The 17,162-nt window shown below is 40.1% G+C and overlaps 1 protein-coding gene and 1 long non-coding RNA gene across 11 annotated transcripts in view; one reads left to right on the top strand and one right to left on the bottom strand.

The window, feature by feature from the left end:
* The window catches only part of LOC123615875 (uncharacterized), a 48,479-nt gene extending 40,447 nt beyond the window's left edge, over nucleotides 1-8,032 (bottom strand). For all 3 annotated transcript variants that reach the window (XR_012510282.1, XR_012510280.1, XR_012510281.1), the window contains exons 1-2: nucleotides 7,895-8,032; nucleotides 3,724-3,822 (exon numbers count right to left, since the gene is read on the bottom strand). This is a non-coding gene — a long non-coding RNA (uncharacterized LOC123615875). The remainder of the gene's footprint in view (nucleotides 1-3,723; nucleotides 3,823-7,894) is intronic.
* The window catches only part of MYPN (myopalladin), a 91,353-nt gene extending 74,206 nt beyond the window's left edge, over nucleotides 1-17,147 (top strand). For 5 of the 8 annotated variants that reach the window (XR_012510275.1, XR_012510276.1, XR_012510277.1 and 2 more), the window contains 7 exons: nucleotides 402-484; nucleotides 1,669-1,795; nucleotides 2,992-3,199; nucleotides 4,723-4,888; nucleotides 6,147-6,280; nucleotides 7,673-7,993; nucleotides 9,076-9,209. Coding sequence is in view for 3 of the 8 variants with exons in the window: in XM_045514245.2 (XP_045370201.2) it covers nucleotides 402-484; nucleotides 1,669-1,795; nucleotides 2,992-3,199; nucleotides 4,723-4,888; nucleotides 6,147-6,280; nucleotides 9,076-9,245 (888 nt within the window). In the remaining 5 variants the exon portion in view is untranslated. Of the gene's footprint in view, nucleotides 1-401; nucleotides 485-1,668; nucleotides 1,796-2,991; nucleotides 3,200-4,722; nucleotides 4,889-6,146; nucleotides 6,281-7,672; nucleotides 7,994-9,075 lie in introns of all 8 variants that reach the window. The other 3 variants (XM_045514245.2, XM_010951696.3, XM_010951699.3) reach the window with 1 other exon arrangement.
* Nucleotides 17,148-17,162: the final 15 nt, after the last annotated feature.

Consider the following 17,162-nt stretch of genomic DNA (forward strand, 5'->3'; position numbering starts at 1 on the left):
ATTAGAATAGGAGGTACAGAACTATAATTTCTACTCTCACCCACTCCTCCTATTAAAATGTTAATTTTGAAGATAATCTCTATAGAGGAAAGTATAAAAATACGTGGCCATGATCTCTGCATGTGCCTGCAGACATTAAGTGCACAAGAATTAAAATTTTTTACTTTTGTGCTCTGTTCATTCTCAGCTTAAAAATGAAAGTCATCACAATACTCTTAAAAATCCTTTCCCCTAGAATACTAAAAGTGGTTTAAGGAGTTTTATCATTTTCATTCTCCCCTCCAAAAAACCTCTCAATATTTAGCCAAAATTTCTCATAATGTTCCAATCCATAAAAATGTATATAAATGGGAAAATGTAGAATTCTTCTATTTTAATTTCATTCATTTTCTGTTTCTCAGGGGAGAATCAGCTGTTCTGGCCACTTGATGGTACAAGGTTTGCCCATTCGCAGTCGACTAACAGCTGCTGGTCCGTCTCACAGGTAAAGACAGTAAGAATCTCCTTTCTCTAGCCTCTCCCAAACATCCACCCACCACAATGAGCACTGAAGTACCGGATCAACAGACTGTTACTTAACATGTGGTCCTCCACCTGGAGCATCTGCATCACTTGGGAGCTTGTTGCAAATACAGAATTCCAAGCCCCACCCAGACCTACTGAATCAGAATCTACATTTTAATAAGATCTCCAGGTGACTCATAAGCACACTAAATTTAAGAAGCATTGGTCTACAGTACACTTTTAATGGTTCAAAATTTGTAACCATCAGTAGCACCTGTGCACAAAATATATAAATCTTTGAATTAAATTACCTTTACCTTTAAAAAAGAGAGACCATTAATGATTATATGTATACAAATCAAAAAAATATTTTTGCTACTGTCGTCTACAACATAACAGTTGTCTCCAGCATAGCAAATGGCTTTCCTCTTCTGTGATTTTACTAATCACAGAAGAAAGAGCCTGGCTTTCTCTTGAGTCTTATGGTGCCACAAAGTCTTAGCAAAGCATTTTATAGTTGCTGACCTGGAAGAATTAAATGAGACTTAGCAAAGCAACAAAAATAGTGACCCATGTTTCAGATACAGCATTTCACCACCATTATAACTATACCTTCTTAGTTTTCTTTCCCCTTCTTCAAGAACACCTGTTACTGTTGGTCAGTCTTAACCAGTCTAAGTTCATGATCATCTTTAATCGTCTGACATAATTTATTAGCCAGGTTAAATTTTATCACTCAGAGACACAGGGATTGCAGCTGCCTTGTTCTGGGTTATAAACAGGACTTCTCTTTTGGCTCTCATTTCAGGTTCAGATTGAATACTGATTTACTTGTTTATTTGGAAACTTTTGAACAACTGGTCAAACCCAAAGCAAGGGGAGCTGAACCACTTAACCCAGAATGACTTCAGAGAGAAAAAAACCTAAAGCCTGTTTATTTAATCACAGATCTCACAAGATAATCCTACAGTGTATGAGATGCTTAGTATTTTGTCTTTTACAACAGCTCCACATTATTATCTATTATTTCTTTATGGTCCAGCATACCCCTCCAAAAAAAAAAAAATCTTTTCTCCAAGCCCTATAGCCATGCCTAAATGCCTACTCCCATAAGTTTGGAAATTGGTTTCTATGTTTAATGCCCAAACATGCTTGCTGTTCTAGAGGAAGGTCCCGAGTGCAAGAAAGAGACAAAGAGCCCCTCCAGGAACGCTTTTTCCGACCACACTTCCTGCAGGCTCCTGGGGATATGGTAGCTCACGAGGGGCGCCTCTGTCGCCTGGATTGTAAGGTAGACTCTAGCACCCGTCCTTGGTTCCAGATTTGTTCATATTTTGTATTTGTTTGTTTGCACACACTTTCGTTTGTATTTGTTTTATGGGTTTTGTTTTGTTTGTTTTTCAGGGAAAGGGGGCTGGGGAAGAGAGAAAGATCACTATTTTTTTCACAAGGTTCTTTTGGACCATTTAATACCAAACAAAAGTATTTCATAAAAATTTTAAGTGTCAATAAAAATTACACTGCTATTGTATGAGGTTAACTCTGCACTGGTAAAGGACAACCAAAACGGTGATGAAATGTAGATGTTTTCCATATGATGCCTGGAAAGTCTTTATTATCATAAAGCCAAAAGGATGATTTTTGCATCCTTGAAGTGAACTGTGAGGTACAGCCTTTGAAAAAATTATAGTCTTGAAAAGATGGCTCCAAGGCACTTGATGAAAACAGAGGCTGGTTTCTCATAACTAATCAAATCTGTCACCTTTAGCTAGTCTACATTCTACTTCAGAATCTATGTTCAACTGAACAGCGTGGACATTTCTCAGTATGAACAGAAACTTAAGTTACCCCTTCTGCCCCAAAGATGTAGAATGCTATAGAAATTTAGATGCAAATTAGCAGCAGCTCCAGGTTAAGCATTTACAGAATCTGCTTCTCTAGGTGGTTTTTGCTCTCCCACCTGCTGTCTAATAACACTTGGGATTGATTGCTGACATATTCCACCCTAAACCCTAAAAGATACCAATGCCTGGGTCCCATCCACAAAGATTCTGATTCAATATAGTAAGTGGGCACCAGGATTGTCAAACACTCCTCTTGTAATTATGATACACAGCAAGCTTTGAGAACGCTGGTTTAATGTCTGTCCTTTTCTTGGCTCCCTCTTGCTTATTAGGCACGTAAGCAATGTATCATCTCTGAAACTGACACTGCAGGCCTATCTTATATAGTTAGCTTTTTAATTCTTATTTATTCTAATCCAGAATATAATCATGACCCAAATTGGAGTCAAAATACTGATTTAAATTCATGCGGACATTCATCCAGATCCCTCTTACCCTGATGCTCCTGCAGAGAGGTTTGTCACCACTCCACATTCCCTCTCATTGTCCGTTTGGTGCCAGACCAGGATGAAGAATTCAGCCACCAGATAAATCTGCCTGTCATCAGTTTGTCATTTGCCTCAGCTGTCCTGTTGTTTATTAGGTGAGTGGCTTACCGCCCCCGGAGCTGACGTGGCTGCTCAATGGCCAGCCTGTGCTGCCAGACGCCTCCCACAAGATGCTGGTCAGGGAGACCGGAGTCCACTCTCTGCTCATTGACCCACTCACTCAACGTGATGCGGGGACCTACACCTGCGTTGCTACCAACAAAACCGGGCAGAATTCCTTTAGTCTGGAGCTCACTGTAGTAGGTAAGATTTGCTGCTGGGACCCCTAAACATAACTTCCTCCAAAGTTATTGCCCAAATATGCAGAGCCTGTGATATCACTCCTGAGTTCTTTGCCCCACCAAATCATACCTGTTTCTCCTACACGGTAGTAAGGGTCACGTTTCCTACATCGCTTTCAAAAACATATCAGTAAGCTAAAAACATAATATGGTACCTTGTGCATATCATGTATGCAATAAGTGGTGGTTATTGTAATAGTCAATTAATCAATTAATGAATCACTAACTAATTGACTATAGCTAATTCAGGTCACTTGCCATACAGCACACCACTCCTGGAACACACCAGGGTCTCCCCCATCCCAAGCATCCATGCCTTTGCATCAATGGTCCCTTTACCTGAAATGCCCTTCTTTGCCTAGCAACCTCCTACTCATTCTCTGAGGCTTACTTCAAATGTCACCACAAAGGCACAGTGAATCCACCAGGCACATCCTCTGCTGTCTCCACAGCACTTAGTAAAGAAGAGACTCTAAGAGCACTCACCGCCTTCTGTGTAAATATTTTCTTTTGCCTCCCTGAAGAGAGCTTCCCAGGTCAGAGATTCTGACTTGTTCTGTGTATCTCGGATGTCTGACTCAATGCCTGGAACACAGATGTTCAACAAATGTTGAATCGATAACTAAACAAATTAACCCTTACCCTATAAGATGATGTGCATAAAACACTGTTAATGCCTACAGATAAGGATGACAAGTCATCAGCACCTGGGAGGTGCCAGCTCCTCAGGGCAGTAGTTCAGCCAGAATTAGATTTCAGAACCTACAAAATCTAGTGCCAGGCTTTCTCCTGCTGTCTCCCTTGGATGGCCCCTGAACGAAGTCAGCGTGGCTTCAGAATGCTTATCCCCTCTCTAGGCTAGTAGCCGCTTTCTCATTCTATCTTTTTCTTTTTCTCACTCTTAATTCCTTCTCACTAACAGAACAGGAAAAGCCCATTCTGCAAGGACACTTTGACTGCAGCTTTTACTTTTTTCCCCTGCTATTTTGCTAAAGTATTGACTCTGGAAACCCTGAGACATGAGGTATCTTTGCCTTAACTGGTTCTGTGGGGAAAAAAAGCCTTCTTAGGAAGCATAATTTTTTTTTAATAGTATACTTCTTTCAACTTTTCTGTAGCTATAAAAATTTTTCAAAATAAAAAGTTGAGGGGAAATGAACATATATTCTACAAAATGAACTCCTCTAAAAAACACAAAAAGATATACTTAGTATCTAAAATATATTATTTCTCAAAATTTACTGCTGAGCAATAAATAAAAACTCCCTTAATTCCACACCTATCATTTGCATCCCATGTGTGTCACCCAAATCCTTGAGTGTTGTTTCTCATAAAATAGGCAGAGACAGTTCCCTCATTTCTTTTTTAATCATTTCTGGAGCTTTTACCAAGGCAGTGATCTTCACTAAGAGAACTGTAATGAGTCTGAGGCACAGACCCCAAGGTATTTCCTACTCAAACTGTCACGGTCCTTCTCTTATTCAGCCAAAGAAGTGAAGAGAGCGCCTGTGATCCTGGAGAAACTGCAGAACAGTGGAGTTCCCGAAGGCCACCCAGTGAGACTGGAGTGCAGGGTGATAGGCATGCCTCCGCCCGTGTTCTACTGGAAGAAGGACAACGAGACCATCCCTTTCACCAGAGAGAGGATCAGGTACAGCCTCCACCCACGTCCAAGCTTGACGGGGAGGTGTGTGGGGCCGCGCAAATAAGTCTGCAGCCTTTTGAATCTGGCTTCCTTCACTTAACCTAACGTATTTGCGTTTCATCCATGTTACTGCGCGTATCAAAAATTTACTCCATTTTGTTGCTGAGTGGTAGTCCATTGCATAGATATCCCAGTTTTAAAACCTTAATTTTTAAGCTTGAAAAGCTACAAGGAATTTATAAAGATCGTGCATATTTTTTGGTCATGTGTCTTCAGTCATATTAGTACCCAGAAAACCTTCTGACAGTAAAAAGCTAAAATAAAATCAAGCAAAACAAAATTTTAAGGCAATACTCCTTCTCCATCCGTCACCACATGGCTGTTTTTCAAGTAACTTTAAGGATCCAGTTTCCTAAAGTGGGTGCCTTGCTTAATTTCTCGTAAACATCCTTAATTCTTTGCCATTTTGGTCTCATACCACAAAGGCAGCTTGCGTCCAGAAATTCCTACTGAGAATTATTTCTTCACAGTAAGCTGAATTTGTCCCAGAGGATGCTGGGGTTTGCAGAATTTTGGCATCTAAAAAGTCTATGTATATATAGGTCAGGATTTTTTTCTGGTAAAACATATGCAAGAACAGAGAATATTCTTGAGTTAACACTTCAGTGTAAATTAATGAAATGTGTTAAACCCGGCCTGAAATTCTGGTGTAATTATCCAGGAGTGTAATATGCAGTCAAGGCTGAGAACTACTGATGTTGAGAAAACAGGAGAACATGCTGATTTGCTCCTGAGCTGCATTATGCTAAATGCTGCCATGCCCTGTTGTTTATATTAACAAATACCCTCTCCATGCTAACAGTTCATTTATCCCTGGACTCTTTTGGTCTACTCTCCCACAGCTTCTTAACAAAGTTCTTGTTGCAATGTCCAACCTGGTTTGGAAAAGAGATTCTTCTGGACTTTGGCTGTGACAAGTAGGGATGCCCTTGATAGAACAGTGGCAAAGGCAAGGTCTCAGCCACAGCTGTCAACTCTCATCTTGGCCTCACTACATTACCTGCTGTTCTTTTGTGATTTCTTTCCACCTTCAAGTTTGCCTCTGATGTGTGGTTAGAACTGAGTCCTCTTCCCTCCCCAACCAGGGTCTGGAAGGGAAGGGGGACGAGTGCACTGCTCAATTTGCCTGGGTTTCCCAGAGCCCTAAACTCAAGACTGTTTCTGCCCCCAGATACAATACAGATATATTCTTTCTTTCCTTCAGCATGCACCAGGACACAACTGGGTATGTCTGCCTCCTTATTCAGCCAGCAAAGAAATCAGATGCTGGATGGTACACATTGTCAGCCAAGAATGAAGCCGGCATCGTGTCGTGCACTGCCAGGTTGGATATATATGGTAGGTGTAATGGCATCAGTTGAACATCTGTGTGTGAGACGCAACTTAAAAATCTTTTTGAGGGGAAGGTGTAGCTCAAATGGTAGAGTGCATGCTTAGGATGCACGAGGTCCTAGGTTCAATCCACAGTACCTCCATTAAAAAAAAAAAAAAACTAATAATAAATAAATAAATAAACCTAATGACCTATATCCCCCCATTTTTTTTTTTTTTGAAGAATAGGTGTAGTATGTTTTCATAAATGAATTGATCAGATTATATTTTAGCACTTAAGAGATGGACTTTTAAAGTCATTTCATCCTAGTCACCTCAGGGCTTTTATATACTTTTCCATTTTACTATAAGGTTAATCGTCTTCCAAAAGAGGTCAATTTTTCTGGGCTTCTAATACTGGGAATTACAGCTAACTGCAGAGCGTTCCCAGGCTTGTACTTCTGATCACCCAGCATCTTCATGCCAACTCCTTACTGCCCTGGGTCACCCACTGGAACTCCCTCCCCACTGCCGGTCACTTCCTCAGCCATATAGCCACCCAGCAGAATTTTCCAGACCCTATTCATTTGTTAATTCATTCTACAAATATTTATTACCCCAATCCCAAAATCAGACTAATAATAGAAAGCTGTCCTAATAATAATATCAGATGATTTTAGTGACTTGTAATTTATGAAATGGTACCCTTAGATCCTCCCAAACCCAGGAGATTATGGTAATTGTTGTTACCCTCACTTAAATGCTGAAGAAACCTGGAGACTTAGGTTAATTGACCATAGCAGGAATGCAAATCCGGGTTTTTGCATGGCTCCGTTGAGCCATGTTTCTGATTTTCAAAAAGATTCACAAGTTAATCTTTACTAATGTATTTGTGTACTCTACTCCTCTCCCCTGTAATTTTGACATTAACTGGTATTTTTGGAGACATAGCCCCCAACCTGAAAGAGTAATCCTTTTTTTTTCTCCTTAAAAAAAAATATTGGTCAGCTTAATAAGTTTCTTATTCATTACTGGTTTAACACGATGCACCGGAATCACAAATAAGAGTAACTCTGCCTAGAATCTGAAGTCCCAGCTATCTCCAGGTGCACACCAGGTATCCCCTTTTCTGAGTACCGTAGAGAAGGGGCCTTCGCCTGACGTTTTCCCTAGGTATTATATTGCTTTCTGGTTATTTACCCTTATCCGTGGACTTGAAAAGAAACTGAGCTGTGAGAGAAGCTGACGCTAATGTACTTTCCCCTGGGAGAGTCCGAGGAGAGAAAGGCCGCTGACATGTTTTTTAATCTAGGCTAAACGCCTTAACTATTTCACTCACTTCACCATGTCAGAGGGAAATAGGTCTTCAACTAAGAAACTCAGGACCAATAAGCCCTGAAACGTCTTTCTAACTTCCAGTCTTGAGTGCCGGGTATGGCTGGTGCCGGGTATGGCTGGTCCCGGCTCACGCCCCGCTGGCTCCTGTCCCGATTCCGCAGCACGAACAACACGAGGCGGTGTTTCCTCAGCCGGGACAGGGCAGAGGGGGAGGGGACGGGGGCCTGGGGCTAAATTCAGCCATTTCCCCACCCCCACCCCCACCCCCGGCCCCTACTCCCACCCACCACCACCATTTCCTACTTGTCTGAGGAAGCGGGACGCTGGGCTCCCCTCTCTCCCCGAAAGGGGCGCTTCCAGCTGCACGAGGAGTCCGCGTCAGCCGTCGGAGCGCAGGGAAAGGTGAAGAGGCGGAGGGCCCCGGGGGGCGGGCGCGGGCGCGGGGAGGGGGGCTTGACGAGCTGCTCGCGGCTGCCTTGCTGAGTGCCTGTCTTTTGTGGAGTCCCTGGAAGGTGTGTCCCTTTCTGTACCTTTCGAAATTTGACTTTATTAATTCACTCAGAGGTATTCAGACTCTGAAAAACTAAATCAAAATACTGAAATCAACAAAGGACCAATCCATAAATGGGAACGCTAACAGGATCCGTAGATCTTGAGGACCCAGAGCGTCAATGATCCCCACCTGGTGCTCCCTCTTCCCCACATCAAGGTCCTTGGAAACCTAAGGAGAAGACTGCTTGGTAATTTCTGAATCAGAGACAACACTCAGGACTGAGCAGTTTGGATGGGTATTTCATTCAGGTCATGTTCAAGCCTGAGGATCCTGTCTGCTAAAAACAGGATCTCCTTTGGACAGTGCTTCGTCAACATGGGCATCCTAATATCCTGAGATATTATAAAATCCTAAAATCCTGAAATATGGTTGATTGCACATAAGTTACTTTTCAGTCTTCTTGCTGTAACTCATTACAACGTGATTAGGGTGGTAGGTCAATAATGACTGTCTAGGGTGATTGGGGTGTGCGGTGGGTTCTGGTCAGAGGAATGAACTCATCTTTTGGCTTCCACTTCCACAGACTTTTTATCTCCACCTTTTGGGGTGCCCTCTCTTGAGAGCCTATCACCCTCTCTACAGTCCCCCTAGCAGACTCCATGCTAGGTCATAGAGGAGATAATTCTGAGAAATCACCCTAGCCACCCCACTCTTACTTCTTACACTCCCAGATTTTACTGGATTAGAATCGTAGAGTTTAAAATTTGGGGTTAAATCACCAGCCCAATTTCTCTATTCCTGATAGGGAAGGAGAGACTTTATTGCCCTCTTCTACAAATGAGGCATTTCTTTTACAAATGACCCAGATATATTTCAATACTCTACCAAGACCCTGCAGAAAGTGTTGGAGTGAGGACAGAATGCAGCCCTGCGTGTACCTACCTACATTGTATTCCTTTGATCATAACACGTTATTTGGTCCATTTTCCAGCTCAGTGGCACCACCAGATCCCACCCCCCATGTCCCTCCGGCCCAGTGGCAGTCGCTACGGATCTCTCACCAGTAAAGGACTTGACATCTTCTCTGCTTTCTCCTCCATGGAAAGCACAATGGTGTATTCATGCTCTTCTCGGAGTGTAGTGGAGAGTGATGAACTTTAAAAATGTCTGGGTGCCTGCTGTGCAAGGGGGCGGACTGTGGAGGGGGAAGGAGGACGAGCCAGGTACCATAGTTTCCAAGCAGCTGGATTTGAGTACGTTCCCACACTGCTGGACCTGTGGCAAGGAGTGCTTTGCGTAAGTCAGCTGGGGACTCTTGCAGTCTCAGCAGGAGGAGAGATGTAGGGCTGTGCCTTTTAAAGATTCCAACAAAAATATGAGAAGACGATATAGATGAACCAAATGTCATGCAGGTGACATCGACTGCTTTGGGGAAAAGCTAGCATGCTCCCCTGCCCCCTGCTGTGTTAGGGGTGTTTAGGCCACACTAGGAGCAATTAGGGGCCAGGTGCTTGGGTTGAGAGGAGTTAGATAGTAATGACCTTAGGTATCACTAACTCACCAAACAGTGCAAAGGAAAATGCAGGGTGGGGAGTAGAGGAGGTCTCCATCACATTTCACTGATGATTACAGCCATAGCAATAGTCTTGGTAGATTCATTAAATCAGCTTCTACTTAGCACTAGGAGAGCATGCCATAAACTCACGTATGTGGAGAAGCACTTTTGATTTGCTAATCCTGGGTGTACTGAGCCACATAAAAAGTATCCAAATGTCTTTGAGATAACAAAAAAAAAATCACTGAAACAATATTGCACAGTGTACTTATTCTATAGCCAAAACAGGGCCCCACTAGCCTGTCTGCACCATTTTCTTTTGGATACAATGGTGAGTGGTTTTTCTTTGTCTATCCCTAGATTCTAGAACTATAGGATTGTTAATAAACCAACCAGAAAGAAATTTTCTGCAGGGTCACTTTTAAAACTATTAGTTTCAATTGCCATTTGCAAAACACTCAGTCATCATCATCCTCTACCCACAGAATATTGACTCTCCCACTCCTCCCCTCTCCCCAGAAGTCTGGAAGTATATGAGGCAGTGAGGAAGGAAGAGATGCAAACATGGAAAGGAAGTGATGGGAGGGTGTTTTGTTTCGTTTTGTTTTGTTTTTTCATTTACCCGAGCAAAGCAGTGGTTGTGGAAGGAGAGATCTTTAATCGTTGTGAAATGCTTGGAGATCATTAGTCAAATTGCATTTTCTATACAGAAAATATTATGCTAACTGAGAAGGTGGGAGAAACAGGGAATGTGCACCTTTATTCTAACCCACCCATTCAAAACCTCCCTCTCCACTTAAGGAGTTTTTAGACTTAAGTTCACTGTGCTATCCCAGTGCCTGGAAGAGTGCTTAGCACAAAGTAGACATTCAATAAATATTTGTTGGATAAATGAATCTTACATTAAAGAAATCTACAATGCATGCACCAGTCAAAAAGTTGCCCTAGGAATGGTCAGCACAGCACAGTGAGCTCCAGATTTACCAGGGAAATGAATTGCAAAGTCTGTAACCAACTCCCTGTGCCCAAGTCTCTGGGGTTCTCTGAGCCAGGCACCCTCAGGTGGCATCTTACTCAAGTGAACAAATAGTAATTGCTTAGAAAGGCTTAAAATGTTCCCCACTTCAAGGCAAGGATTTCCAGGATAAAAATAAATGCATTCACTCAAAAAATCACTTGTGTGTCTACTCTGTATAAGATGCTACACTACAGTCTGTGGGCCATAGGCAGATTAAGACACAGTCCCTGCCTGCAGGGAGCTTACAATCTAGTGGGGGAAGTAAGGTAAAAGACATGTCACATGCTGCTTCTTGGGGCAAAAAATCTATTATTTATCAAAGAGAAGTTTCTAGTGCTCCTCATCCCATATTTTTCATGACTCTAAAATTATCTTATTTTCAATCTTTATTTCTTAATTAAACAAAATATCATAGGTTACATCCTTAAAAAATAAAGATTTCAGGCAGTTATTTAGCAAAATTATTAGATTTTTTTCCTTTTGTGTGTATACAGGAACAATAGTAAAAGACTAGGCAATTGTAATGAAGTAGAATGCATTCCACATAGAATGTGTCCTGTAAAATGTTCTGTTTTCATATTGGCTTCTATTCACTAATCTCTTTATAACCAAAAACTCCAGGATTGCTTCCCCACAGTTGTACACCCAACCTCATCATTACATCTATTAATGTAAATTCTAGACCGTTCTCCCATGAAAGGATTTTCTTCATCTCGTTATGTCTTAGCTTTCTGAATACTTTTTAATCTTGAATGTTGTTTTACAGCATTCAACATAGAACTAGGATAAATATTTTATTTGGCCACTAGCTGGCACTGTCGAACCTAAACTATAGCAAGCTTCAAAATTCCTGGAATTTCAACTATTGGATTATGTTAACAGCAGGGTTTCTCAACCTCAGCACTACTGACATTTGGGGCTGGATAACTCAATGTTGCGGCAGACTGTACTGAACACTATAGGATGTTTAGCAACATCCTTGGCTTGTGCCCACTGGGTGCCAGTAGCAGAGCAGCCCCTCCCCAAGTTGTGGCCACCCAAAATGTCCCCAGACATTGCCATATATTCCCTGGGAGGCAGGATTCCCTTTTGTTGAGAACTACTGTGTTGAATAAATCCAAATTCTATTGGAATTCAATTGCAGTGAGATATATGTATATAAGAAATTTTAGTTCCACTGGATATGTTTGGACTCAACATATCCAAAGTCAGATTCATCATCTTCACTTTCATAAACCACTCTTGATTCTAGTTTAATGATTCTATTAATGGCACCAATCACAGTCCTAATAATCCAAGTAAAGTGTATTCAAGTCATTTTTTTGCTTTCTCTTTCCAGTCGATTGACAAATCATGTTATTTCTAACTCTATTATTTCTTTTATATTCAGGCGTTTCTTTCCATCCTCTTACAGTTCCCCAGTTCAGACTTTCAGTACTTTCTTAATTTCCCTCAATACTGCTGACTTCAACTATTGTAAGAGACTTCTAACCAGTCTTTCTGCCTTTAGTCCTGCTTTTTCTCCCCACTAAAATCTAGCCTAGATCTCAGCATCAGATCATTCTTCCTGCTCCAATCATATCATTCCCCAATTTTCGAACCCCCAGTGGCTCCTTGGAGTCAACCCAGGTACCAGCTGTTCTGCTCTGTGGAACTCAAGTCTTGTTGCAATATGATCCCAAAGCTTTTCATCTGTTCCTCAGAAAACACACTCAGTTCACGAGCAAATTTAACACAGGCCTCTGCTTTCCAGCCACATGGCTCTGTTTTTGCCTCCACCTGAAAGGCTTTCTCCCCAATCTCCACCTATGGAAATCTTACCCATCCCTTAAAAGCCATCTCAAATGCTACTTTACTGCCTCTATGAAATATTTTCTGACCCCCACCCCCAGACCCTAATAAATATTCTATTTACTTTGAAACTTTATAGTAACATTTTTTAGTCTGGAAGAGAAGACTTTGTGTAATATTTCATATAAAACACAGCCTCTATATACCTGTGTCTCCCCTTGCACTAGCTCAGTCTTGTCTGCACTAGATTTTAGCTACTTGTTAGTATGGACTGTGTCAAAAGCTTGCCATGTGCCTTATACAGAGTAGGCATTCAATAAATATTTCTTGACCTAAATTGAAAATACTTTAAAATTCTAGGTAAGTCAGGATGTTTCTATATAAAGCAAATAGAGTCTAGTAGTGGCTCTTAACCTTGGCTGCACATAAGAATCTCCTAGGGGAGCTTTTAAAAATCCTTTTAAAAATGCCCAAGCCACAACCCCAAATCAGTAAGTCATAAGCTCTGGGGTTCCTTCATAGGCATCGGTATTTTCTTAAGCTTCCCAGGTAATCCCAATGAGCAATGAGATTAAGAGTCATTTTATTAACATGATTTGATCACAGAACTTACCCTAAAAGTTCCAAGGGATGCAGATAGCATAAGGCTGCAGCGTGGACATCGGTGAAGACTATCCTCCCTCCTTGTTGCACATGCAGTGCATGCCTGGAAAGTAGAAATCAACAAGCACTTTGGCCTTATTAGACCCTACTATTTTGCACTCATTGGACATGTAGCATTCATGAAGCCCTCAGAGTTAGCTCAAAAACCTGCAAAAATTGACGGGGAAAGAGAGAAAGTTGGTGCAATTCTTCTGACTCTTTGCTTCAAAAAACCATACAGATCCCATAAGCACCCTTATTTTCAAACAAGTGAAGGGCTTTTTGTAACAGGGTCAGTCATAGAAATGGGGATCAGAAGAAAAATGGAGAAAGAAAATGCACTATTAAAACCAAATTACCAAGCAGCCAATAGAAAGAAGCAAGACAACTTCCTCCTCCTCTTTCGTGTTTCTGATATATCCAAGCTACACTGTCTATGGTCCTTTCTGCATCTTTCCCCTATTCCGTTTGTTTCTCCTGAGATGCCCTACGCTCCATGTTCTGTAATCCCCCGTGGAGTTACCCATCCCCTCTCACACCCCTCCCCACAGCCTGCCAGCACGCTTCATGCTCCAAATTGACCTAACTCCCATTTCATGCACCTTGGCTTGGTGTTCAGAAGAAAGCAGTCCAATTGAGCAAATCTGAATGCCTGTGAGTCTTTTAACTTCAGTTTAAAGCAGTTGCCTTCTTACTCCCATCAACTTCTAATTGATAGAATTGCTGGCAAGGAGGGAAAAATCAGGCTGTGAGGGGAGACCTAGAAAACTGACTGAGTCAGACACCCAAATTCTTTTTGTTGATCATAGCCTCCTCCTGTCCTCTTCCTCCCCACACACTCCTAAAGTACCTTCCAAGCTGAGATCTTGGCCTGAGTCTGTTTGTATATGGGCTATTTATAAGTTGGTTGTAAACTCAAAGGCAAATTTACTCATAATGACCTTTATTCAAGGTCCCTTCCAGGGTAACCTGGACTCAAAGTATTTCCATGATTGTTGAGTTGAAAAATCATTGTGCCTCCCTCACCAGTAAGATGAACAGTTCCTTAGATTGCAGCTGAGCTTTTTGAAGTCATTTTTACCACTAATTGCCTTTTCTTGTTTTAAGTGGATCAATATTTCAGAAAGTTAATTACTGAAGCATTGCTTGAAGAATGAGAAGCACCTTCTACACTTTGACAATGCAGTGGTCATCAGTATGCTAAAAAAAAAGTTGCTAATACCATGTTTTTTAAAAATCTGTGCGATGCAAAAAAAATTGCATATTTGTTAAAAATATGTTTGCCTCTTATTTCTGTGTAATTATATTAGTTAGCGTACTTGGTCTTATAGAATCATAAACAGGCTGCCTTTTACTATGTAAATAATGGGCACTTCAAACTCTGTAGAGCAATAGCCTTGAAATTGCAAGAAATAGAGAACAGACTTTTCAGTCCTCTGAGAGTTGAGCCATAAATGCTGAGAGTAAGCATAAAGAAAATGACTGTACTGTGCAGGCATATAAACACTAATTTGCTAAAAGATTTAACATATAAGTGAATAGAAACTGTTGCCCTACTAATAAAAATTAAACTATTTTGACATTATTTGACAATAAATATTTTAAGGCTGAAATAAATGTGCACTTTTCTTTAAAATGCAGAAAACAGTGCTAGTTTCCAGGTTTAAAGATTGATTTCTGATAATGATTGAACCAATTTTTAATGTACAAATATGTATATGTGATACTTTAAAAGTGATTTAAAAAAATTATTCAAATTGTATAAATTACCACATGTTACAATCTGGTTAGATAAGATATCACTAGAGGAACAGAAAGATAACTGGGTTTTAGTCTTCCTAAAATATCCAGCAAATCCAATAAACTTCTCATAGTATGTTCTTTTACTTTCTAAGATAAAAGTTCATTCTGCCTCCTAACTGAAAACAGGGGCACATTAAAATGAGACTTTAAGATGGGAAAGATGAGGGAAAGGAGTCTTGACCAGTTTAGACTGTAAATTAATGGAGATACAAGTAAATTTTGCTACAATAGATAACAAAATAGTTTTAATACCCGCTAAGAAACATGAATTATTTTCATATAGTATGGTAAGAGTGAATTGCTTGATGTTCTAAAATTCCAAAGAACCTGATGTTTCTATACAGATTCAGTGAGTTACCTGCAAACTTGGCAGATTCTTATAGTTTCCCCACAATTAGTGGTGCAAAAATCCAGTGAACTATATATACTAGTATTGACAATAGCAATCACTACCAAAAGATTGATAAATGCACATGCACCTAGTATAAACGGTTTTACTGTGTATTTTAAGGAGAGTTAAAATGCTGAAATAATTCACATGAGATCATATGAGTGCATCTGCATTTTTTAAACACATATTGCATTTTTAAACACACTAACTTTTATTTCTTCAGTATTTTGATTTCAGAGATACCTTATCCTCTTTTCTGATTAGTTTGCTTACTTTTCCCAATCTTTAGCATCAAGTTTCATGACATATTCTTCTCTCTCACTATCTCCCTGTCAAGATAAAAATCTGTCAAATGTTTAATAGTATTTGGAGAGCTCCTTATTTCTAGGAATTCTCTGGTGAATTTCAATGGGGACTTTAATCATTCAGATGATTTTCAGACACGTTCTCTAATTTTTCTTAACTCTGAGATCTCTGTTTCTTTATCTGTAAAATAAGCAAAATATTTGAGACTTTCCCAGGATAGAAGGTAGGATAATGAAATATTTAAGAAGAGTTTACTATAGAGACCCTTTTAAAAAGTGGTAACAGAGTTTTTTCATTCCAAAGAAAATATTAAAAATAAAAGTAAGTAACTAATTTGTTTAAAAAGTTCACATTTCTTGCTTGTCCCACTACTTTGTGTTCCCTTAGAAGGGTAGTACACAATGGTGGAATTTCTTCTTCCAAGATGGTATATCGTTGGAAAAAACTTGGAGAAAAATCAAATAAATATCAAATAAATTCAAGAAATATCCTATCTGCTTTCTACAGGCAGATACCAAGGAAATTTATTTCAATATAAACAGAATAGCCTAAGGGAAATCTGACTCCCACATCTGTGACTGAAGCTAGTGGAAATAATGACTCCACAGTGCACAGAGAAATAGCAGGAGTTCCTGCGTTCCTTTCTGGCTTAAGCAGTTCAGGACAACTCCACTGTAATGTTCCAGGCTCTAATGAAGAAACGTTCCATGCTAGTATGTCAATGGCTTTATGTTGAAATGAATCAACCTTAGGATAACAGATAGACATGGGCCCTCAAAAATGAGCATATCCTTTGGTCTCTGTTTTCAAGTTCTTAGCTACATCAAGTCTGAATTTAACATCCATGATTCATTTCAGGCACAGGGACTGACAAAGGATGCATGTGTGCCCAAAGGCATTGCACTTACACACATACACACACGCACACACCCAAGCTAACTTAATTCAGTCAGAATCAAGTGACTTAAAGCTTTTCCTTTCTCTTCCTGCATGAGTTCTTTCCACTTGAAAACACACAAGGCCCCAGAAGGCTCACAAACATGATATGCTTCCATCTTAGGAAGCTTGAGTCAACTTATTTTCTTTTTCGGTTATTGAAATCCTAATGGAAAAATTATTATAGCAGCCATTTTGAAATGTGTGAACTATGTAAACTGTATATTTTGCCTCTATTACTAGAAAGCAATTACTGGATCTTGGCTTGTATTCCTTTTCTTCTGCATTGTGCATGTTAGATATTCTTTGGGACTGAAAACCAATGATTGCTTAAACCAAAATGTTTGTAAGCATTAACTGCGTCTTTCTTCAGAAAATATTTGGTACTGTATTCCAGTAGACCACATCATCTCCATGACACCTGATACTGTTTCCTAACTGTGCTTTCTTAAAGAGTTGTTGGCGGTTGTGTTTTGTTTTGAAACTTTGCAATTAGAAGATGAAAAATAAAAATTAAGAACCAGTATTTAATTCAACCTGGATGTTTTTAGAAAGCAATTTAGAGGATGTGATGGACTGTTTCTTTATGCATTAAATAAAATTTTATTTATTCTCAGTAAATTGTTGGATTTGTTT

The sequence above is a fragment of the Camelus bactrianus genome, chromosome 11 (genome assembly GCF_048773025.1).
Source record: "Camelus bactrianus isolate YW-2024 breed Bactrian camel chromosome 11, ASM4877302v1, whole genome shotgun sequence".
Classification (NCBI taxonomy): Eukaryota; Metazoa; Chordata; class Mammalia; order Artiodactyla; family Camelidae; genus Camelus; species Camelus bactrianus.